General features: G+C 44.9%; 6 protein-coding genes across 6 annotated transcripts; 2 read left to right on the plus strand and 4 right to left on the minus strand.

Moving 5' to 3' along the window:
- Window positions 1-975: 975 nt before the first annotated feature.
- On the minus strand, window positions 976-1872 carry APD1 (Apd1p; the record flags this gene model as incomplete). The annotated part of the gene is made up of 1 exon (XM_018882187.1): window positions 976-1872. The coding sequence occupies one exon, from the start codon at window positions 1870-1872 to the stop codon at window positions 976-978; it is 897 nt and encodes a 298-aa protein (XP_018736589.1).
- Window positions 1873-4783: 2911 nt separating this feature from the next.
- AWJ20_5071 (uncharacterized protein) lies at window positions 4784-5815 on the plus strand (the record flags this gene model as incomplete). The annotated part of the gene is made up of 1 exon (XM_018882188.1): window positions 4784-5815. The coding sequence occupies one exon, from the start codon at window positions 4784-4786 to the stop codon at window positions 5813-5815; it is 1032 nt and encodes a 343-aa protein (XP_018736590.1).
- A 517-nt stretch (window positions 5816-6332) lies between these two features.
- Window positions 6333-8669, plus strand: AWJ20_5072 (Meiotic expression up-regulated protein-like protein; the record flags this gene model as incomplete). Its single annotated transcript, XM_018882189.1, has 1 exon — window positions 6333-8669. One exon carries the CDS (start codon window positions 6333-6335, stop codon window positions 8667-8669), a length of 2337 nt encoding a protein of 778 aa, XP_018736591.1.
- A 467-nt stretch (window positions 8670-9136) lies between these two features.
- Window positions 9137-10375, minus strand: SUN4 (putative glucosidase SUN4; the record flags this gene model as incomplete). Its single annotated transcript, XM_018882190.1, has 1 exon — window positions 9137-10375. One exon carries the CDS (start codon window positions 10373-10375, stop codon window positions 9137-9139), a length of 1239 nt encoding a protein of 412 aa, XP_018736592.1.
- A 5257-nt stretch (window positions 10376-15632) lies between these two features.
- Window positions 15633-16793, minus strand: AWJ20_5074 (uncharacterized protein; the record flags this gene model as incomplete). Its single annotated transcript, XM_018882191.1, has 1 exon — window positions 15633-16793. The coding sequence occupies one exon, from the start codon at window positions 16791-16793 to the stop codon at window positions 15633-15635; it is 1161 nt and encodes a 386-aa protein (XP_018736593.1).
- Window positions 16794-18082: 1289 nt separating this feature from the next.
- AWJ20_5075 (uncharacterized protein) lies at window positions 18083-19264 on the minus strand (the record flags this gene model as incomplete). The annotated part of the gene is made up of 1 exon (XM_018882192.1): window positions 18083-19264. The coding sequence occupies one exon, from the start codon at window positions 19262-19264 to the stop codon at window positions 18083-18085; it is 1182 nt and encodes a 393-aa protein (XP_018736594.1).
- Between the last annotated feature and the right edge of the window lie 5875 nt (window positions 19265-25139).

Below are 25139 nucleotides of genomic sequence, written 5' to 3' on the forward strand. Positions count from 1 at the left end.
AGTACAGTAGCTGAATTTTGTTGAACTTAACATTTTCTCAACAACTGCCAATAGGTTACACTACCAGCGGATACCTTTATGTCCTTCCCCCTCAATGTCAACCTTTACCGTAACATCATGCTTCTTAACTCCTCCAGGTTTTTCTCAACCCAAACCAAGTGCCACGGCTAAGGCGAGTTCAACAACATGGATCTCATCTACCACTACTCCAATCTACGCTCAGCAAACCACAATAGTCGATTGTCACAATCACTGGTCCATCAAATAGCTGATTCCAAGAATCACGGAGCACGTCAGCACTGACGGAACTATGTGGTTCATTATATCATATGCGATTTTGAGATTGGTGGCTGAAGTTGAAGTTGGAGTTTGAGTATTGCCAGTTGTAGCTACACAGCTCTTTGCAATAATGTACTGACATTAGTGAACCGCATGATATAGACAGAAATCACACATCTCAATTTTTTTCAAATGTGATTTCGATGCCAGTGACTGAGAATATGCTCATCCTGTTCCTGTTTAATTAAATCTGGCAGGGTATGAATAAAATCAAATAATTCTCAGAGATTCTGGTCGGGAATCTCGTCAGGAAAGAGGTATGACGTTCATGATCGGTTCCTACGAGCCGTGATCAGTGGATGTCGTACAAAAACTGCTCTGTGGATATTAGTGCTGAGTGTGGATTAAACTTACTTCTACAACAGTAATTTTACAATTGTTCTAACTAAAGAAGGCAGATGTTTTACTGAAGAGAAACTACACTTGGAAAGAACTGGGGTTTGCTTTTAAAGACTGACATTTGCCAGTATCACCCCGTTCTGCTAAGTAATAAACCCACCCACTCCACGACACCTGCAACGACGTACTGGACACCCCCCTTGCCAGCGAAGCTGGCACCACGGGGTCTGGGGCGGAGCCCCAGCCGCCGGAGGCAGGACCCTCCCACAAAAAATCTATATCTAACTCTATTAATAATTACCAGGATACCGTTTCAGAGCGAAAACATTTGCGCATCAGCTCTGGGAACACTTTGCCCTCGAGGATAGTTGTTTCAACGATAGGTTGTGCGTGCTGGGGCTGGACTCGTGCCATCCACAGAGCCTCGCCCGATTTTAGGTACAAGAACACGTTGGCAGCGAATTTGTGGCCTCCGACGTGGTTGACAAAGAGCACGGTGACACCGCCGGGCTCGTCGTGGCCGAGATCTCGATGCAGATTATGGTGTCGGAGCTCGATCTCGAGCTTTTTGCGCATGATAGGAGCGGTGATTCCGCACCGTTTGTCACGGGTGCGGTGGGAACACAATAGAATGTATCCTTTATTACCAGATGCAGTGAAGAACTCGGGTTTTTGTTTAAACAGGTCCTGAATCGTCAAGTTTGTATATGCTTTGATCACTTCAGATAACAGATCAGTCACATTTTCAGCAGTTACATTATGAACAATAACAAAAAATGGCAGTAGTAGAAGTGTGGTCGACACTGCGTTATTAGCTTTTTCCACATCAATATGACTCGTTTCCTGTGGTAACATCGACGAAGCGTTGAGTTTGATAGAACCACCCAACTGTTTTTCCAGAGTTCCTCGACTATGATCTATAGCTTTGACGACCCTTCCAGCTACATCTGGTTCGTCTGAAACGTCATGTTTCCAGTCTGTTTTACCACTGGAAACAAGAACATGAAGTTTCCACTCTTTTGCTGAACCCCACAGCGGAGTATCAGTTTCTATTTTGACGGACGAGGGGTATCCCTTTTCACAGGCTCCACACTCGTCTGCAGAGCAATCTGCCACTGGGAATATTTCAGATACGTTTGAACTGGCCTGTGACGAGTCGACGAAAGTCGACACAAATTTTCCTAATAACCCCATGGCTTTCTGATGTATTTGGATGAGTTTTTGGTGCCTGACCGGTAGAAAGTTTAATTTTTTTTCTGGTCTGTTCAAAGCTTCTATGCTAGATAAGAGTGCGCTCGAGAACGATTATCCGAAACTTCGCTGCGTCTACTATCCCACGTGAGAACTTTTTTTTCCACACTTGCCGGATCTTGTCTACACCAAATCACCAAACCAATACTCGAACGACAACTTCACAACACCAAAACCGCACTTATATACCTATGGACTACTGTTAATTAGACGCCATGTTAAAGGTAAGTGGCGATTTTAAATTAGTCTCCTGTCAGCGCCGTTGCTTGAGTGCGTTTGCATTTTATCAGATCGATCTCCGCTAATCTTCCCACATACAGCCATACATTAAATAATTGCTGCAATGTAATCGGAAGTCGATCCGAGAATGTCTCGATACTCCGTGTGAAGTCACCACGGCCTCCGCCCCAGACCCCGCTGCTTCTCTCGCTGCTCTCGAGTCGTTACGTGGGACTACCCCTGAAACTCCTGCGAAGCAGGAGCCACGGGGTCTGGGGCAGAGCCCCAGCCGCCGGAGGCAGACCAGCGCGCTTCACGGATGCTGCCTCCGGCGGCTGGGGCGTTGCCCCAGACCCCATTGCTCCTCTCGCTGCGCTCGAGTCGTAGTTGGGGGTCGCCCGTGAAGTGGGGGTTCTGCCGGATGCGGATTTGGAAGGGGTTTGGTTCATTGGCCGGAGGAATATCTCAGGTAATGGGTCTGGATGCGGTGCAGATCCGGTTCCGTCCTGGTGGATACTGCAAAGGAGACTAACCTGACAGAGTCAAAATAGCTGTTATCATTACCGTTAGATTGGATATCATTCAGTCCTTTTTTTGACAGTTCTAGCACCCAGCGAAGTAGTTTTCAATCAAATTCAGAGGTTTAAACAGAGCCTGCTGGCTGAGGGTATATGCGCGGTAAAATGCTGTGCCGATACTCTACCCGCAACGGCAGCTACATAAAATCGCAGAATGAATTCTGGGACAATTATCCGCAAACCAGATACCCTGAGACCGTGTTTTGACACCTGATAACACAAATGAGCGTCTCTATCCGGTGATTAGAGCGCGTCAGACTGCCCACGAATCTCCTGCGAAGCAGGAGCAACGGGGTCTGGGGCGGAGCCCCAGCCGCCGGAGGCAAAGAGCCCTCCCGGTTGTACTGGAACTCAGTAATAGAAGATTTTGTTCGATGTAAGGAGGTAATTTAATGGGCTGGAGATGTCATTTAACGAGCTGAGTTGAGGATCGACGTGCTAGCGCCAGGTTTCCCCTGAGATCGCCTTTTGTGGGGGTATGGAGCGGCAGAGTGGGCTGGTGGGCAGAACAGAGTCCGAGTTGGACTTCAGTCGTTATTTTTGTTCATGAAAAGTGACTGACCGTTTTTTCGAGTCGTTGTGGCCATGGAATTGGCAGGTTTTTGTGGTTTGAGCTTATTATTGAAAGCAATCGTAGTTATCAGCGGCGGGCACTTGTGAACCCCGTACATAAACTATGAGCAGCATGTCATCTGCTAGACAGCTCGAGGTGTTAAATTGGCATGTAAGATTTGTTCTAACAGCTTTTTGTCGACTTGTGAGTTTATCTAGTCGACAAGTGTCATGGGAGTCTATCTGTGTAGCTGACAAGTTGGTGTGGGCAAAAGTCATCTCTCGCCGGCAAGGTGCTTCTCAGGAACAGCCCATCTTCATCCCTCGATCAACTTCCTTCTTACAGATATAATGCAATTGAATTGAATCGTCTGCTTTCCGATGAGTCGGAGTCCTGGAAAACCCGTGCCTCCGGCGGCTGGGGCTTCGCCCCAGACCCCGCTGCTCCTCTCGCTTCGCTCGAGTCGTTTTCCTCGATGGTCCCAGCCGCTCCGCGAAGCGGAGCACAACCAGGGTCTGGGGCGGAGCCCCAGCCGCCGGAGGCAGACCCGGAATCACAGCGTCTGGTATCAACAGAGCAGGAGCGGGTCTAAGGTAGTGGGATATGCAGACCTTGTAGTTTAAATATAGGGATACATGAGCGGTATGTAGGGCTGAGTGCATATATGACACTAGCCGCTAGAGAAGGTGCACGCCGGCCTTCTCGAATCTTGGAAACTTGGTGTTGAAATTGCTCAATGGCAGCTTTGCTGGTGGCTCAGTTGTTCGTGAGGTGGGAAACGAGGGAACAGGGGTCTGGCTGTGGAGAATCTGGCGGGATATCTTTGCCAGCCAGCCGTTCGTGAACTATGACACTCCTGCACGTGCAATGCACTGATCACTCCACTCTGCAGATCCAGGTAAAACAAACTGCTTTTCTCCTGGACTGAATATAGGGTTTTGACCTTGCTATTCACTCGTCTCTGATTATTTTCTGTTTGGTTGTTTGTTTCCCTGTTGAAAATTGTAGGGAGAACAGAATAATATTGGTTTGTAATTGGTATTGAGTAGTACGAAGTGTCTTGCTCGAAAAGATATACCGGTTGAGCCGAGGTTTGTTGCTCCTTGTTTGCTTTAGCTTCTGTATTTGATTCAGCTCTTGGCTGTAGGAGTATAGCTAGTCATCTGTTGTTGACAGGATTATTGACAGGATTGCGCTATTTGTACTGGAAAAGGTACATTAAATTCATAGGATTCGGTTCTTGGGTTCTTGAGTTCTGGTTCATACTTTTCATTCGGTCTTAAACTCATTTGGTTACGGTCGAACAGTTTTTACGAAAGAAATCTAGTATGAAGTCATTTTTAACACTTTTAACACTTGCGCTGCTAGCAGCGCCAATGGCCAATGGGTTCCCTATGCCCACCCCCACGAGCGAAATGATGGCAAAGGGGCTGCAGTTGGAAATCAAATTCACTTTCAGGCAGGTGTACCAGTTGTTCCTGCTCAGCCTGATGATGATATTGTCATGAAAGTAGATCCAGAAGAGGTAACGGAGGATGAAAAGTTTCACGCTCTACCTTTCCATGACAGTCGTGAAAAGTTCGGCTTGGCCGTCAAAGGTAAGAACCCTCATGTTATGGACGAAACTGAAGTCTGGGAATTCGATCATCCCAGAAGACCAGGCAGACAGTTGAGTCCGATTGAAAAGGCTGCTAGACGTGTCAGGCACCTTGTCCATTCGTCCAATCTGGCCACTGTGAATACTATCTATCAGGATGGCGACCGTAAAGGCTTGCCAGTAGGACAGCTCGAATACTATGCTGATTGTATTACAGAAGATGACCCTGATCAACCTTTGACTTTTATCGGTCTCAATATCTCGACTGTGTTTAGGAATGTCAATAAAGGCTCACCAGTCAGTTTGTCTATTCGATTAGGTGACTCGAGTCCTTTTGGGTTGACACCTATTTCTCCTGCTGGCAACCCCAGGGTCTCATTGTTTGGTGAGTTTATCGAACACAAGGGTGATAAAGAGGCCGCCAAAAAGTGTTTTTTGCACTCTCACCATGACGCACATTCATGGATTCCTGGTGATAGCAGTGCAGTTCATGATTCATACTGGCTCAAATTTAATATCACTGGTATTCATTTTATTGGTGGATTTGGCGACACTGCTTATATTGGAGATATTCCTGTTGAACTGTACAGAAATGCCACTCAGAAGAGACGTCACCACTTTTCGGTCGACAACACTGATAATAAACAGCTACTTACCCAAGACTGGGTACAACTAACTGATTATATTGCTCCTGGCACCAGTCGCAAGTTACTGCCATCTATTATCAAGGCTCAAGGAAAGCATGGCAACAAGCCTTGTGGTAGATCTCATAAGGGTCAAGATAGCAGTCATGGTAGCCTTGTTAAAGTTAAACACTGTACCACTCAGAATGCCTTCAAAGTCTGCCGTTACCGTTATGTCCTGGGCTCTCCTATTGGGCACTCCGATTCGTTTATCGATAAAGTAAAGTCTATTATTTCTCGACTCATCTCTGCCTAAGCGCGCTTGCATGCATCGGACCTTTCATCTGGCTTCGATTCATGCGAGCATGAACATCTGTATTAATGCTTTATCAAGGTTGAGTTAAGGATTTCAACCGCACCAAATACAGAGCATCTGTAGTTGTCGATTCTGGAGGTTTGGTTTTTTTTTTGGGTTTTGTTGATTATTTTTATTACTATTGTCGTATTACATCATATAAGAGTATATACCTGTATTTATTTCATTCATTTATTGTGTCTAATCCTTTTTATTTGGAGTTCTAAAAGATGATATGCTCAGTACCAGATCCAATGAGAAATTGCGGACATTGTTAATCTACTGACTGAACAATGCGAAATGCACTATGTACCGCTGCATTTCATGCTGAACCAGAATGTGCTTTATGGTACACGGGCCGTCAGATTTCAAAATACATAAGATGTTTACAAGAAACGTCAGAAATCAAGAATGACCCCATTATATACCTCCCCCCATGTCGATGACTGGCGGATGATTTATTGCACCAGCTCGAAGCATGTCTGAATCATTGCCAGATATCCCTGACGATATAGTGGAAGCGTACTTTGAATCAGATAAATATGCGATCCCCCCGTTTTCCGCACCTGTACAACAGTTAGATCAAAGCCAGCTTAATCTCTTAGACACCTCAATCTCATATAATCAGAATCGTTTGCAATCTCAAGCGTCAAATGGAAGCTTGCATCACAATATATCTCAGCACAAGACAAGAAATGATCCTATACATTATGGGACAGGTCCAGCGTTTCAAAACTCTCACTTGCTGCCAGTCGGATCTCTGGACAGCATTGTCAGCAACTTGGCAGATTTCGGCTATGTTATGGACAACAGAGTGGCTCCCGCAAACCCCCAGCCATTGCCCAATGCAACCTTAGACGATGCTTTCGGGTTTTACCCTCTTGAAAACCCCTTGACATTTAACATTGCCAATGCAGACTTTACCCCCTTGTCCAATGGCGACTCTGGAACCAGTCCTCCCGTGGAGGTTGGAGTACCCATCCAATTTCCTTTCTCATCTTCCACAGCAGCATTTAATCCTAGCATATCGGGTAATTTCATTCCAAATTCAGCATCCAATCTGGAAGACCGGTCTGCTCAATTACAGTTTCTAGCTGCTCTGGATAACTCGATTGCGAGCTACGACTATAGAGCCAACCTGGACCACAATATGCAGTACGACGAACATGAAATCAATCAACCCACTGGATTAAATATCCCAGCGATTCCTCCCTTGTCGTATAGCGAGCGGAACCTAAGAACTATTAAAGATGAACTGGCCTCTATCTTAGAGCAATCAGATCTTACTTCCAAAGCTGAAGCATTGACTGGTCTGTGCAAAGAAGACTCTTTGGTGCAGTTAGTTGAACCACCTTTGCCTTGGGAAGAGTCTGGTCTTGGGCCATATAAACCACTAGTGCTGAAGCAGGGTGTAAACCTAGTTATGGAGATGAGAAGGGTGTTAAAAGCACCGGAAAAGTTCTCTGAAAGTCCTTTTCTCGTGCCAATTAGAAACACAGAATTAACACCGTCTCCTTCGGGCTCGAGCACCCCATCACCTTCGTCGAGTAACTCATCAACCTTTTCGTTGCAGCAAAAAAAGCATTTATTTCGCAGTCAACTGTCAACATCGTCTTCAAGAATACTGGACAGGAATGTTTCCGAGTTTCAGACACAGCATTCACCTAATGCTGTAAAAACGTTGGTATGTAAACCAGACATTTACGGAGCAGAGCTGACATCTTCGATGCGAACATCTTTGAACGATCGGAAGTTTGGTCTCGGAGCATCTAGCCGAAATTACGTCAGTGGCAGTAGTGGTAACAGTTCCGAGAGCAGCACTGCTAGTTCAAATGGGTCCCCAGTTACGATGCCCATTGGTACGATGCCGAGCGGCCAATCACAGGTTAATGGACGTCAGCTAATAGAACAAGCAATATCTCTTGTTCAGGAAGCAATCTCGCCAAATGACGGTCACGAGCATCAGACATGGGTCGACGACTGGATATATAGAGGAGACTCGCCAGTAAACAAGTCAGGCATTGAAAGTCAGCATGAAGCGATTAAAATCAACCCGCGACTGGATTATCAGATCAGAGAGATTATCCAACAGTGGACCCCCTACAAGCCACGAACCGACCGATTCTTCAGGATAACAGACAAAAACTGTAGCAGTTTCAATACCGAAGAACTAAAAGAAATGCTTGAAATAGTGACGTCGCGACCCCCAAGACGGATCAACTACTATCCAGCCTACCAACTGTGTACCGACGGAGAAATTGGGCAGGGACAAACAGTCACCGACTGGCGACACATGTCGGCACTACATCCCCCAAGCTCGAAAACTAGACAGCCCATGCTCAACCACCCTCCAATTGAACCAGGTATGGAAGAGAGCGAGCGGCCAGTTCCCAACCTACGAAAACGTGAGGGTAATATTTACGAGCCGACCTGGGTCAGAGGCAAGAAAAAGCTGAAAGAAGGATGGTGTGATCACTGCGAGGGAGGCTTCTACCTGATGAAGAACTCCGGATACCTTTACCACAAGAACCACGAACACGGCATATTCCCAAACGGATACATCTTCGAGGACCCACTGGTCATACGAAGAAAGATGGAACGAGAGTCCAAATGGGAAGGACTGTGTGGCATATGTTACCACTGGATCGATCTCGACCACACAGAACGCAAATGCTGGGGCACCTGGTACCGGCACTACAAACAGTGTGCCAACGAGTACGAAGAGTTCAAAAAGGTGCTAGCGGCCACTGGGGCACCGGTTCACCTGGTCGAGCTGAGGTACTGTCCTATAGACGAAACACTAGAGAATAGCTGAATAGATTGTTTGACGGGTAGTGGTGTGCCTCCGGCGGCTGGGGCTCCGCCCCAGACCCCGCTGCTCCTCTCGCTACGCTCGAGTCGTTACGACGGGGTGCCAGGAACCTCCTGCGAAGCAGGAGCAACGGGGTCTGGGGCGGAGCCCCAGCCGCCGGAGGCACTTGGTAGACAGTATAAAAAGAAGCATATATTCTACACACTATATAGTTAATAAATCTCAATAGCCTTAACCAGTAAGACATGAAATAATCCAAAAAAATAAAAGACCAAAAATCACCCATGAAAATGAAAATACCCCATAATGTAACACAAAAGCTGCAGTAAATATATATTGAAGAATATATATCTACGGAATATTCCCGACCCAGAAAGAAGACAAAAATTCCTTATAGTTACAAGAAATAAAAAGACGCGGTTGGACAAGCCAGACCATCTATTTTTGATTCACAAGACCAAGTCGTCTTCTTAGTTGTAGAGAACGAATTGGGCTTGGCCACTGCTGACAGCAGCGGTACAGCCGTTACCACCGTTGGAGTAAGAACCGTTCTCGTAAACACAGTCACCGTTAACTTGAGAGCCATCAGAAGAGACAATCTTGACGTTGAAGTTGGCAGGAGAATTGTTGTTGGGGTTGGGGATCAAACTGAGGTAGGCAATACCGTTGGAGAAACCAGCACCGAAGTTCAAAGGAGCCCAGTTACCGACACCGGAACCAGGGGTACCCCAGATACAACCGTCCTCAACAGAAACACCAGCGTTGTTGACATAGTATTGAGCAGAAGTTGGCTTACCCTCCCAGACGTAGTAGTTAGCCTCGTCAACAGTGGTAAGAGGAGCAGAGCCACCGGCCTCAACAAGAGTGGGGATGACCATGTTCTCAGTACCAGGGTAGTCAGTTCTGCAGATAGCAACAGGCTCAGACAACTCAGAAACAACAACAGCAGATTGCTTTCCCCACTCACAGAGGAAGTTGGTGTTGGTGTTGGTTCTGTGCAGCTTACCGTTTTGACAGATAAGACCACCAACAGAGACACCATTAGAGGGTTGTTGAGAGGGCCATTGAGTCTTGGACATACCAGGTTGACAAGCGTAAGAGCAGTAAGCACCCTCGGTACAAGAACCACCAGTAGAACCGTCAGAAAGGTGCTCGATACCAGACCAACCACCGAATCCGAGCCAGTCAAGAGCAATAACACCTTGACCAGCAGGGAATGAGGTACAGTCAATGACACCGTCTTGGAACTCCTCAGTAGGGTTGGCATAGGCGGCCAAGTCACCGCTGATACCACCAGAAGAAGAGGAGGAAGAAGAAGAAGGAGCAGAAGAGCTCGAGGCAGCAGCAGCAGCAGTGGAGCTAGAAGGAGAAGGAGCAGCAGAGCTGGATGAAGAGGTGGAAGGAGCAGGAGGAGGAGCGACAGAGCTGCTGGAAGGAGGAGGGGGAGGAGGGGCAACAGAGCTGCTGGAAGGAGCAGGGGCAACTGAAGAAGAGGTGACAACCTCAGCAACAGGGGTGAAAGCAGGAGAAGTAGTAGTCGAAGGTTCGGCAACAGCAAAGTCGATGGGGTTACCAGAACCATCAACAGTGATGGTCTTGTAAACGTACTTGACATCAATAGCACGCTTGTGTTCATGGTGGACATGAACGGCAACAGAGGAACCAGCCAAGGTTGCCAAAGCAAGAGTAGAAACAGTAGAGTACTTCATTTTTTTTGAAAAGGCTTATTTAACTGTTAGTACGAGGAATGAGTCGTGAGGTTGACAAAAAAAGGAGACTGATTGTTTGATTGATTGATAGACAGAATGAAGGATTGATTTCTGGCGACCGTGAAACTAATAGGCTCTATTGTAAAGAAAACAACTTGATTGTTCTGTAGGTAATTCTCTTATCAAAGGAGTGACAGACCGTGAATTTAATAATAAAAATACGATCGAACGAGAAAATTAGAAACTGCAAACACAAAAAAGTGAAGACTTAATCAAAGGAAAGTAAGAATTAAATCGTGTCAAAAAACTTCGTTGGCAAGGAAGAAGAAGAAAAAAAAAGGAGGAAAGTAAAAAAACACACTAACTCGTGAAGACGACAATCTCACGGCAGAACCTTAACTGGGTAACTTGCTTACTACAATAGGGGAAAATAGGGGGGTTTCGCGTAATGGCCTGTTTAGGTGTGGTGGGGGGGTAAATAGCCAATTGGGGGAATCTAGATGGCGTGGTGGCAGAATAGGGAGGAATCTGCAGCGATCAATGAAAAGCGGCAATACCTAATCCGGAAATGTATGCAACATAAGCTGCGGCGTGTTTACTCGGGTAGGCGGCAATGAGGCTGAGGGAAGAATTTGGGGGTAAAGAGAGATCGGGATTATCAGTTGGGAGGTTCGTTTTTGAAACGGATCTGAGTCTGAATCTGAGCTCGTACCGTAAATGAAGAGGCAGCCGTAGTAGAGAGTGATATAGTTGAGTAAGGCAGCAATATGGTAGCGAAATATTAACGCCAGTAAAATAGTAGTAAAATCAGTAGCGATATCAGTAGCGATAGTAATTAACACCGGTAGAAATTACAGTAATACCGGCAAATTTGCAGTAATGCCCGATACACAGGTACAGGTGATTGAGTGAGGTAAGAAGTGGGTCGGGTCTGTTGAAAGTGGGTCACCCGGTGTCGCAGTCAGTTTTAGTCAATCGTGCGAGGTCGTAGGTATCACTGGTAATTTACAGGAGCAGCAGCAGATAATCGAGCAAACCACGTACCGATCGGACGCAGTTGTAGTAGTTCTCCGCTTGTAACTTGCTCAGGTCTTCGCTTGCTATGATGTTCTTCTTAGGGTGGATACTAGGATTATCTGTACAATTGGTGTTGGAGCAGTAATTTAGGTACGTTTAAAAGGCAAAGAAATGAGCACATTGCATTAGTTGACGAGTGACGAGTCGCTTAGATGTCGATGATGTACGATGTATGTTGTTTTGATATTCAAGTATGTGCATAGACGCCCATACTGACATGTAAGGGGTAACCCAAACACGTAAGGACAAATCCATGGCAGATATTTTATACTCTTTGGCATTTGCATTGGCACTGGATTTGCTAATTAGCCAATGATCTAATTAATAGGAATCCCACGGGTAACTAATTAATTGCCCTCCTTCAAAGTTTAATTACTGCCACTTTGGTTTGTAGTAGTGAATTGGTATTTTGTTCCATGCATAATCACACTAGATTCAATGGAGACGCTGTGAGAAACTAACTGATAATGTCCTACTAACCCCATCTAGACCACTAATTAAAATGTCGATATGAGTAGTTGTACAAGTTCGGGTATCGCCGTTTTGCTACTTGCCGAACAAAAGTCATAAACAAGATTAGCATTTAATGTTCGAAGATACAGGGGCTGAAACCGAGATCAAACTGTAATTGTACGAGGCAGTTGTCGGAATGACGCCCCTGTTGTATACTGTTGGTAAGATCTGCCGTAAAGTTCGCTCCCTGCTTTGCTGTTCTATTGATACCCACGTTTTAATGTCGCGTAGATGCTAAGTAAAGGAATAGTCTATCACTGGGGTATTTCGCTTGTGTTTGTCGTCTCCTTCTTGTCATAAGGCTTCATTGGCCTGCTCACTGTTTGTCAAATGGTTGTCAGGGAGATCAGCGTCTATCAGCACTATTCACGCCGAGCCTCCAGTCCACCAGTCCACGAATCACCTATCATTCAGTCCAAAATCAACCAGTTTATCAATCATTCAGTCATATATCAATCAAAACAAAAACCTGTAATCTCCGGGATTCACAGAATCCACTACAACTACAGCCAAAACCCGCCAAATCCAAAATTCATACTTACAATGTGAACGTTGCTTTAAAGGAATGTAAGCGCGTATACGTAGATTATTCGCGTAAAAAGATTGACGATAAGCTGTAATATAGAGATAAAATCAAAAGCCAGCAGTTGATTTTAAATTTAAAAAAAAACCTTTTACGTTAACACACTAACCGTACCGTTGAAAATCGAGATATCCGTTTTATTTTATATCTTGGACATATGTACACGGTTCACGAGATGCCGTCTATGAAAAACAAAATATTACTTGAACAAGAAACGAAAGAGAATTAAAAAAAAATAAAAAAAAAAAAAATAAAAAATAAAAAGTAAAAAGTAATCTACATTGACAAACCGGTTCAGGAACTGCGACAAAACATGCGACCTCGGGCTGCTTCTGTCTGTTTATAGCGCCCTGCGGCCTCTTTTCAACACTGTCTTGGATCCGCTGCTGCTGCTCCTCCTCCTGTAGCGTCTACAGCATCTGCTGTAGCTGCAGTATCTGCACTTGGATCTGTAACTGTAGCGGCTGCTACATTGCACCACCGCTGTCCAGATCACTCTGTTTTCTTCCTATATTGGTCTCAGAGCAGTCTCGAAATTTGTGTTCTATATTTCTTTTTCACTTTCTCAGCCCTGATATTTTCGCTTCTACATAATAGTTAAGGGTTCACTGCCCAGTGGGGATTTCGAAAAAATTTCTTCACTCGACATTTGTAACCTGACAACTCTGTCCAATATCACAATCAATTCCTCTTCCATTCCCCAATACCCACCTTGTTTTTACCTCCTCTTAGACATTGACTATTATTTCCAACCCCAAATGTATTGTTGTCACTTCTCTCCGTATGTTTGAGCCATAAACTCACTTTGGTTTATAGTTTAGTCCCCCCTGCAAATCTATGGACAATGAAGGCGCTGCTCTCTCACTACAATTCATGCTGCGCTGCGATGCAAGGCAGATGAAAAATTTTTAGCTGCATTTGAATCTGTGCGGCGTAACAGCTTTTTACAGTAACCATCCAAATCTGTACAGATCTGTCTCTGCAAGGGTTAGGTCCAAGAATTTTCACCATAGCTGCAACCTCGTCACTCCTTGCCCATTATACCCGCCAGTCGGAAATGGAGCTCTGTCTCCGATTGCCACGACACTATCTGTTTACTCGCCGAGCGGGTGGTGGTACCGCGGTTGCGGGTATTGCCTCCGGCGGCTGGGGCTCCGCCCCAGACCTCGTTGCTCCTGCTTCGCAAGAGTTGCTGGGACCGTTTTCGGAACAGAACCGAGCTATGTGGCAGAGGCGTGGCTGTGAGGTTGGTGACGGGTGTTGTTGCTGTTTTCATTCCTGTTTGTTCTCTATCCTTTTGATTTTGTAATGTCTAACTTTTGGAATCTTGTGAAGGTTAAGTTTGGTTGCCACCTACGTTAAACCTTCTTACTCCTCTCTTTATTCCCCATTCATGGCATATTCAGTGACCACTCTGTCAGTCAGGACTGACGTCCGACTACCACTAGAATGATATGAATGAAATATCATTGGCCATCCCAGTTGAAACATGTATGCAGTTAAATTAGTCGACTGCCAGCTCCTGCAATGCAGAACGAGGCTTCGAGCGTTTACGTCTACTCTGGACGATCCATGTACCGATCTACCAGAACTCTGTATATATGAAAAACCGTTCTTACTTAGCTCACACGAGCTGTCAGACAACTTTATAACTCTGCCAGAGGCCCAATGTGACCTGCTTCCATTGTTCTTCGTTGGAATTTGGCTTGAATAAACATGTAAATTTAACCATAAATTAAAGCACTTATGACTGTCTCAAGACGGAGTCCACCCCCCCCCCCCTTCCCTGTCTCAGATTTTACTAATTTTTATTATCGGGCGCCAGCTATAATAATATTTTCAGCACAATAATATTATATACTTGTCTCTTGCCGCCTAATCGACCAATCAATCACTCCATTTCTGAATACAGCGATCCGAAATAGTACAAACGGTATATGAACCCAAGCACTTCTCCGAATATATCCAGGACCGGCGTCATAAAGCTGTCAAAGAAGCAAATGTAAACGGTATCACAAGCAACGAAATATCCGAAAGTACTCCACAAACAGGGTTGTTTGCGGTTGTCTTACACCGCCACGACAGTGCCCAGTGGCAATTCTGAACTAATTACCCGACAAGATCTAACGGCTACAACTGCCTGATATCATTTCCGGAACCCCGTTGGACCATCAGGGCCAAAGCCTTACCAATTTAGGTCCTCCCTTCCCTTTTCAGACACAGCCGTTGTACACCGGTGAACCCTAACCCGGTTTGTCATATGGACCCTGGCTCGAAAGCAAACCCTCCCGGTGGGAAGCCTTCTCTTCCGGGGGCCATACTTTGGTCGTTGGTGTCCAGACTGCCTCCGGCGGCTGGGGCGTTGCCCCAGACCCCATTGCTCCTGCTTCGCAGGAGTCACTCGGGGTGCGGAGTCCCTGCGTCTGACAGAGGTGAGAAGACAGTTGCCCTTGAAGAAGTTATTTTCTAAGAATCCTTTCTTCGAAAAAAAGAGCTTTTGAAGCTACTGGCACGGGTCCATTTACTGATTGTGTGGGCTTTTGAGGTCCAGTAACTCGTGTGTTTTATAACATGTAATTGACAAACGCATAGGACTCCCTGCTGCGATCTATGACTCCGAAATTGATTAATGATTAATATTCATTTATTGTCTCATATTGGTTCAAAACAGCGACACAGTTACATTTTTATTATCCTTTTAAGTAATATTTATCATCTGGTGCTGTTGAATTGAAGGAATTATCCCGAGAACTTACACCTTTGGGGCTTGGTTGTGAGATTCAGTAAAGACCAACGTATCTTAGATCTTCCGCCAGGCTGTTAGACACTGGGACTATTCAATCCCTTTTTTTAGTTCTAAATACCATGTGGTAGCTGAAGCTGGGCAGTTTGTCGCTTAGTTCTTTTCGTGCCTCTTGCAGTGAGAAATTCTCTCTACAGGGCTACATAATGATCAGGACGGTCCTAGCATACTCCTGCGCAGCAGGAGCCACGGGGTCTGGGGCAGAGCCCCAGCCGCCGGAGGCAGTGGCAAGGAATGAGAGTAGGCTATAAGGAAATCTACTTAGAAGATCTACTATGTGATTACCACTGGTTGGGGTACTCTTTGCGGACGTTCCAAGTAGTCGGGGCAGCAGAAATAGGCTCGGAGATTCCACCAGCAGGGTTGTCGCAGGTGGATGGGGAGGGGATAGGAAGAGAGGAATCGCTGAAGTATCCTGGGGCAGATTGGTTGTTGTAGAGGTTGGTAGTGTCGACATTCTGGTTGGTGTATCCGGTGTTCTGAGCAATGAGATCAAAGACATTAGCACCACAGTCTCCTCTGCCGAGCATAGGAAGTCCCCAGTTGGCTTGAACAGAGGCAATGAGAGAGTAGTGATCATAGAAAGTATTATCCTTAGTTCCCTTGAGATCGCTGGGAATGTCACCCAAAAGAACAGCATAGACTTGGTTTTGATCGGAATAAGTCTCATTCTCATCGAAAGTAAGAACGACCAAAGTGTTCTTGGTGAAGTAACTGTTAGAGAGCAAAGGAGTCAAGAAGTTGTAAGACCAGGCACCAGCAGTAGCGATGTTGGAGTCGTGGCCATCGTCTGTCATATTGGGAGTAATGAAGATCCATTGAGGAAGAGCTTCAGCAGCAAGGTCAGCATTAAACTCGGTCAGGTTCTTAATATTGGCAGAACGGTAAGGATTCAAGGCCACGGAATCATAGAAAATAAAAGGATTGTGCTTACGGACGTAGTCATTTGCACCAGTCTTTTGGTTAAGATATTGGTATCCTTGGTAGCCAGTGTAGGGCATATCTTCTTCATACTCCGCCCAAGTGATATTCTTGGACTCCAACAAATCAACAACGGTAGCGACATTTTGGGGAAGACGAACAAAGTTGTCGTCACCCAAACCAAAGTAAGAACCACCAGCAGAAGCCATATAGTTAGGCTCAGAGGTGTGAGTCAAAGAGAAGTAGTTGGTAAGAAGAATACCCTCTTTAGTGAGTTTCTTAAGGTGAGAGTCACCTATGGCCTTACTGTAATCAGTATTTTCAAGGAAAATGTATACAATACGGTCAAAGGCAGCACCAGAAACATACTTGGCATTCTTGAACGAGTTGGTGGAGGCAGTGGCAGCAGCAGCCTTGATTTGAGCGCTATTGGGAAGAATAGTGCTAAAAGTTGGGGCAGCAGCAGCAGAGACGCTGGTTAGCAAGCAAAGTGCAGTGGAAGCAATGGAAAGAAGTTTCATTTTTAAAGTCTCTTAGGGCTCGTAGCTGGAAAAAAGGCTCTGATAGTGAGTAGAGCAAACAAAACCATAGAACTTGCTGGTTTATATATAACCGTTGAATCCGGTTAGACAAATGCTGGCCATTGTTGTGGTCAATGTTGTGAGAGCAATTATTATTTCAAACCTGCTAGAAACGGCATTCTATACGGCCACGATACGCCAGCACGTATTCGGCCATCTCCCCACCAGCTTGCAAAGAATAGTTTATGTTGTATATCACCATATGTTAGTGGGAAAGCTGTGCAGACTTGCAGATGTACCTGGCAGATCTTAAACGGTTTGCGGATATGTGAGGGCGATGTGTCGAACAAATATTAAGTCAACAACAACCCACACACTTGTATTTGGTTGTTGGAAATTCAAAAAAATTACAACAAATCAAGAGAATACAAGCCAGTCGTTTGTAATTGAATAAAAACTGTATGGCAAAATCAAAATTAGATTGAAAATGCTGGTTGGTCTGAGTTAAATCCATTTGAATGTGCCCAAAAGGTTTGGCCCAAAGATAGTAGTCAATTTCGGCTTTTCCCGGTTTTCCTACTATGAGGAGACAGATTGTATGAGTACGGCGAGACCAGTTCAGGAGACCGGAATTTAGTTAAACCGTACCAATCAATCGTGAGAAAATACAAGGTACCCGATGTAGATACACCCTGAGCGACGGATAAAAATGCTAATCGAAGTGGGCTAGTAGTACTTGCCAAGAGCAAGGATGGACAGGTACAGTGCCCATTAGCACGTTTCTAATCGAAGATCGGTAGGGACCGTATAATAACATTGTATACTTAATAGAATATAGCCAAGTTTTCGCATTGGGAAAAAGAAAAAGATACAGCTCTTTGGCGCTAAGGCATGTAGCCGTTACAAGAACTTGATAGTGATGGTGCGTTTGCTTTTGCTTGCATTGATAAGCATGTACATGCTTGGATCGACACCAACCGTCTGTGAGGCACTAAACCTTAAATTACACGTGCCAGAAATCTTATAATTAATGGGCGACACTCATTCGAACCGCAAGTAGAACCCATTATTAAATCAAACCTAAAACAATACGAAAAGCAGGGCTCGGCGAGCAACCGATTGATCAAAGACATTGCGCAAACCCTGGCAGTAACGACTCGAGCGCAGCGAGAGGAGCCAGGGGGTCTGGGGCGCAGCCCCAGCCGCCGGAGGCATTGCCACCTCGTGCTCAATCCTGAGTGTAAACATATAAGAGCAAGGGGCAAAAACAAAATCTATTCTAGATCTATTTAAAAGGGCCAGCCGAAGGGCTTAGGCCATTGTTGAGGGAATTGCTTGTGGCAGTTCCAACCAACAGGAGCGGGCCAAATAGGCTCAGGAACACCACCAGCAGGGTTGGCACAGTGAGAAGGAGCAGGAATAGGAACAGAAGCGTCACTGAGGTAGCCAGGGCCAGATTGGTTGTTGTAGAGGTTGGTAGTGTCGACAAACTTGTTTCTGTAACCAGTCTTTTGGGCAATGATCTCAAAGACATTGGCACCACAGTCACCTCTACCCAAAGATGCCAAACCCCAGTTGGCTTGAACAGAAGAGAGAAGAGAGTAGTGGTCATAGAAGGTACCATCTTGAGTACCCTTGAGGTTGTTGGGGATATCACCCAAGAGAACAGCATAGACTTGGTTCTTGTCAGCATAAGTCTCGTTCTCATCGAAAGTAAGGATAACCAAAGTGTTCTTGGTGAAGTACTCGTTAGCAAGCAAGGGCTTCAAGAAATTGTAAGACCAAGTTCCGGCAGTAACAATGTTAGAATCGTGACCGTCGTCAGTCATGTTGGGGGTGATGAAAGACCATTGAGGAAGAGCCTTGGCGGAGAGGTCAGCGTCGAACTCGGTCAAGTTCTTGATGTTGGCCAAACGGTTGGGGTTAAGGAAGACAGAGTCGTAGAAGATAAGAGGGTTGTGCTTACGAACATAGTCGTTGGCACCGTTTTGTTGGTTAAGGTATTGGAAACCAGCATAACCAGTGTATGGCATGTCTTCTTGGTACTCAGCCCAGGTGATGTTCTTGGACTCCAACAAGTCAGCAATGGTAGAGACATTTTGAGGAAGTCTCTCAAAGTTGTCATTACCAAGACCAAAGTAATCACCACCAGCAGAAGCCATGTAGTTGGGCTCAGAGGTGTGGGTCAAAGCAAAGTAGTTGGTAAGAAGGATACCTTCTTTGGTAAGCTCGTTAAGGTGAGATTCACCAAGAGCCTTGTCATAATCGGTGTTCTCGAGCCAAATGTGAACAATACGGTCGAAAGCACGACCAGGGACATACTTGGCATGCTTGTAAGAGTTGGTGGCAGCAGTGGCAGCAGCAGCACTAATCTCAGCATTGTTAGGCTGGATAGTGCTGAAAGTTGGAGGGGGAGCAGCAAAGACTGCACCAGCCAAACCAAGAGAAGCAGTAATAGTAGAGAACTTCATGTTGTTATGAATTTCCTTCTAATTTTTAATTCAGCTGATTAATAAGAGGAACTCTTGATAGGTTAGACCAAACCACCAGGACAAACAGACGAACATAAGAGACCCTTTTATATAAACTCTACAACAGAAGGATTGGCGGAACTGACCGTCAATGATTTTCAAGGATAGACAATATTGATCTCAACAGGGGATATTTTTTTTTTTTCTTTTCCATCCGATTTTATGCCATGTTACAGCACTTTACACGCCTGGGAACCCCACCTAAAAAATTAGAAGTAATCAAAGTCCGATAAACGTGCAAAAAGGTACATAAATTGTACATATCTAGGGCATGTACCTGGCAGATCTCAAACGGTTTGTGGTCTAGACATATGGGATAAGCCATGAATTTGAGTTACAACAGACATGAACATCAGCACGTGGAGTGATCACCATCTCCAGAGGTAGTACCCCTCATAGCATGTCAACTGTAATTTGAGCAAGGAACAGTAATTCGAGCAAGAAAAGTCCAGAAGGAAAGTTCCGTCAGTGAAAAAATTACACCAACAATTATTGTATAAGAACACTGTAATTTAAATTTGACTGTATTAGGAACTTGTAATTACACTCGGTAGATTTATTCACTTGATAGAGATGAAAAGGTTCGACCAATAAGATTTGAGACGATTACAATTTGGATCTTCATTAGAATTGCGTATCTTCACCGTGCATCACCTGCATTTCCGTGCTTCATGTGAAGATTCCTTGTGGTTGATGCCGTTTATTAATAAACATGCTGGTACTTGTTAGAACCCCTGAGACCGCGACAACTGTGGCGCTCTCCGATAGACTGTGGCTGGTAAGTGCAGCAGTCAATTTAATGCCGTTTCCACGTGTGAAATCAAGCATAATCACGTGAGATCCGTTCCGATCCACGTTCACGGCTGACGATAATTAGGTCCGCCGTCAGGGACTTATTGAGTTGTCAGTTGGGTGCTTCTATCATATTTTTCGGGAGGCGAGTATCAACCTGATATATTTATATATATATTTTCCATGAATTGAGGTTTCTGATCGTAAATGAGATTGAATCTTGTGATATGAGATGACGGAATCTGTGACGAGAAAATTGTTGAGGCCCGTCTGACGCACATATGTCGTCGGTGGAGAATAGGCGAAGTCCGTCTCATGCAAACAAAAAAATTAGCTTGTGGGAAAAATAAAATATAACCGAGCGATATATGAAGATTGTGGAGATATGGTTGAATGGTTGTAGCTAAAATACCCAAGAAAAATCTCCTGGAATGGATTTTTGGTGGACCGCAAGTCAGCAAAATAACTCTCTCGTTAACCAGTTAGCTATTTCAACTTTGATGTTTATTCTTTGGCCGGTTTATGGGGCCCGACTAAGAATGCATCTCCATGAGTAATGCATGGTCCAGCATTTTTCTTTCGGGTCAGGCACCCGAAAGGTTAATATAGTTTGCTTTTCGGAACTGGTTAGCTCAATGCGAGTTGTAGTAAGCTCGCCCACCCTCAAAAAACAAATTGGTTCCATCGCCTAACTCTATGTTTGATAGCATGTCTGAAATTATTCAGAGGTGCTGGTATACCACTCGGATTTAGTAGTTCTTGTTGGCATATTTTGTTCAACTAGGGCCGACAGTTGACAAGATAGATTGGTATTGGAATTATAATCTTCGCAGCTATACGTAGTCCCTTACCACGACTAAGGATAGTATCGCATATATCAAATCAACCATCACCATAGATTATCAAATAACATTCATACGGCATAGAAGAAGTCTATCTACAAGTTCATCTCATGAACAAATATTGAGCATCATACCCCTTTTGGAACTTATAAAAGCAACAATATGCCAGGTTAACCGGTTAGCTAATTCAATAGCTTTTCATCATTCCCTGTTAATTGAACATATGACCTCGATGTTAATATAAAGATCATCAGAGTTGTCTCACTATATCGTCTTTTCTTTTTAGTGCAAAGTCTCACTGCACTCTTATCTAGCAGCATGCTGATCTGAATATGCAACTACTCATCGATAGGTTCGAGAGCCTACTTCTCCAGAGGGCAGCCTCATCCCATATATATATCAAAACTCTCAGTAAAATTGGGTATTATGATATTTTGAGAGGTTCTTTGGTGCCATTCCAGTGAACTGGTGGTAGGTACTGGTTGTGCACTCTCGCGAGCATATGCGAAAGGTGTTAGAACTCTGATCTGAATATTTCGAGCGGTCTGAGCACTTTCTCATGACCTCTCTCCTACTGTCATCGAGAGAATAGGGGTAGCTCCCGCAAAGCGGTTCTATTCACGGAGTGTTGTTAAGAGTAGGTAAAATAATAAATTAATTTATTAGAGAAGTACAACAAGTAGTAAAAACACAAAAGTGGGTCAGTTCATCCCAGTTCCCAGTTCCTCTGTCATATTCAGTTTAGTGAGTCCGATTTCCGTGGTTCCCAGTTCTCAAAGGTGGTTGGTTGGTACCGTTTCTAATAGAGTGTGCATGGCTCGGGGTGCCAACGCACTGGTCAGGCTCCTAGTATCAGCTACTTCCAAGAGTCTTTCGGAATCAGACACTCAGCGAAGCAAGATCGCGAGACACGTCTGTCAAAAAGAAACCCGCAAGCAGTCGATGATCGAAAAAGCCATTCCTATTGGGTGTCTGCCAAGGAGGTGCCAGCACAATAGGAATACCATAAAGTGAAACGGTGAAGTCGAAGTGGAGGAGTGGCAGCCGCTGGGCGCCTGGTCCAAGTGGTTTCAAATGAAGATGACCAACCATAATTGAGTAGAATGGGGGGAACATAATTAGGAATCCAGATAATAGTACCATGATGTAGGAGTGATGACATGAGGGAGTCCAGGTGTGATAGGAATGACCGTTGATTAAAGAAGAAATCGAAGTTCGTCATTGTAGGTGTGATATTGTCTTCTGGCGTTATTGCCAAGAGCTCTTCTTCTCTCTCTCTTTCTAGTTGGGGTGGTGTCGTATCTCAACCAATCATAAACCTTGATAGTAAGTTTATCGTGATAAAGGGCAGCACCAATACGATAGTTAACCGATTTGATTGCAGACAGAAACTTCAGATCTTCAATGACTTCGTGATAGAGTCTGTTTTCAAATTCTTTGTCATCAGTAGTGGGGAAAGTGTCGCAAAGTTGGTTTCCAAGGTGGTTGAATCCTTCAAGCCATCTGACCATGTTGTTGCCGATGTGAACGTTACACTTGTACTCATGTTGAGTCTCGTCCTTCTTCGTGTACTCAATGGCAAAAAACTCGCCGCCAACTCGGTAGAGTCCGACATATGCGGCAAGGTGGGTGGTTCGGTAGCACCACTTGTCTCTCAGATGCTTGCCAAACTTTCTCGCATAATTGTTTAGTGCGAAAGCCCTGTCGGCAGTGAGAGGATGGAGGAGGAATTGGTGATCACGAGAGATGAATAGTCCAGTCGTGTCCAGTCCGTCAGTTCGCATCCAGGTGTTACATGCCTCTATGAAGTCTTGGTCCGATACTCCAAACATCTTTCTAAGGAAAGTGAAGTCTGTTTTGTTGAAGGCTTCAAAAGTGTTGTTGTTGATGTTATCGATAGACAATTTCTTAAAGTAGTCAAGAGAGTGAGTCATCGAAGTACCGAAAGATTTATGATGAGAGTTCCATCGGAGTTTGTACTTGAGTTTGGAATAAAAAGTCTTTTGTTGTTCAATGGTGGCTCTTACACCTTCTGAAAGGGATTTCAATTTGGAGATCCAGGCGTCGCTGAATTTTAACTGGGATTCGTGCTTGGGAGCCAATTCCATGGCATTACGAGTGGAGATGTTCTCAGGCACATTGGACGAGGAAGTAGTAGTAGTAGTAGTACTGGAAGAAGTAGAAGTGGAAGAAGTACTAGACTTCTTGAAACAATTGAAAAAATTTCTCAAGCCCTTAAAATGAGAGCGAGAACCATGGTTGACCTCCTGAGAGTCATCAGGGATAATAATTTCTTTCTCCGACTCAAAAGACATTTGAATGCCAATAACCATTTCAATGACCTTTGTTCTGATAAAGGTAAAGTGGAAGAACATTGTTTCTGATTACAACGATAAACCAGTAACTGATGATGGTGGAGTTTAGCAACACAACACAAGTGAGGTTGATATAAAATGACACTTCAAGCACAAAATCAAGCTTTAAAATAAAAGCTAATTGAACAAAACAACAGTCAATCAGCTAGAACCTCTAAATAGTAGTCAGAGGTTATAAAAAAATTCAAACGGTCAAAAACTCGCAATTCAATCTCAATTGGAAAAAAAATCTGGTGCAGTAAAGATAAAGAGGAAGAAAAGATCTTTTGGAGCGGGATGCACCCCTTATATAGACCTCCCACTCACAGACCAAAAACTCACAGCCCCCATAATCTTGACGCTCCTCGTCACGCGGACTTCTCCATAACTTCACAACCTTTCTCAGTACCAGCCGCATGCCCAACTTCGGCCGTAAACAAACCCTGCATTATCTCGCATATGCAGGGTGCATGCAGGGGGTGATAAGGGATGTGACACTAGTAGAGGTTGGGCCCGGCCTCTGGTGGCTGGGGGCCGGCCCAGACTCCGTTGATCCTGCTTCGCAGGAGATATCCTGTGTTGGTCACCGGGGTTTCTTCGACAGGTTCTCCGCGGAGACAAATTCAGGAAGTATCGCTGACGGATTTCATAAGACTTAATTATAACTGCATGTATTATAGAAGCTCAGGCTCCGAGAAGCAAAATACATTTGAGAAGGGCTACGAATGTTGATGCAGTTGCTACCGAGAGTTGATACTAAAATTAGCGAATAAGAGTACCCAATCCCTTAGTGAGATAACGAGTAAATCTCCTGCGAAGCAGGAGCAACGGGGTCTGGGGCGGAGCCCCAGCCGCCGGAGGCAATTAGGGTACCTGAAAGTTTGGCATCCAGCACATAAATGAAGGGTCGCTAAAAAGTCACCACACTATTTCAAACCGTTTCTTAACCAATGAGGGCCATTTGGCAATGGAACCGTCAGCAAGAAGAAGCAAAATTTTCACAGGTACCATTGACGCCAGAGAGTCCGTTATCCACAGCAGGAACTCGTCTTAGAGTCACAGGGACTGTTGAGCCAGCACCTGGCCATGCACAAGAGAATTGGGCCCACAGTGGCTCTGTCTCGCCACCGACACTTAACGAATTTGAGGTATGTTATCTCATCAGATTTTTTTTCTAGCTCATAGACATTCTAAATACAAGTTAGACTCTCAATCTTATGACGAGTCATCAAGAAAAGTGTTATAGAAAAAAAAAGGATAGACAGTATTTTGACCACAGGCTACCGGCCAGATCACAACAATATTAAGTTTCAACGAACGTAAGTGATCAGAATAATGACCGGCCATTCAGTCTCCCGGCCAATTATTAGTCAGTACAAAATTTATATATATATTAGATCAATTCGTCATCGTCATTCCCATTCACGACCCAGACGATTCACCGTAGTAGGTCTGGTTCACTTGAACTGGATTCCGTTGGTGATAAATCCTACCAACAGCGACTGGGACCACACAAAACGCCCATTATCATGCTTTTACTGGACATTCAATAAAATCCCAACCCGTTTACTGGCAATTACACGCAACAGCCGACAGCCTGAGTCAGGGACCAGGACTCTAGCGCTGCAGCGGTTCCCCTGGCATTACCCATTTGGGAAGTCACTGTCTCCTGAAGATCCACGAAACATACGAACTACAACAGACTTTATTTTTGCATTTCGAACACAAGAGTTTCGAAAAAAACTCGGCAACTGACACCCGAAACACACACGAACACACACATCTCATGCATTTTTCCCCTTCAACCCCCTCCTATATCTCCCCCGT

This window comes from Sugiyamaella lignohabitans, chromosome D (genome assembly GCF_001640025.1).
Source record: "Sugiyamaella lignohabitans strain CBS 10342 chromosome D, complete sequence".
Taxonomy (NCBI): domain Eukaryota; kingdom Fungi; phylum Ascomycota; class Dipodascomycetes; order Dipodascales; family Trichomonascaceae; genus Sugiyamaella; species Sugiyamaella lignohabitans.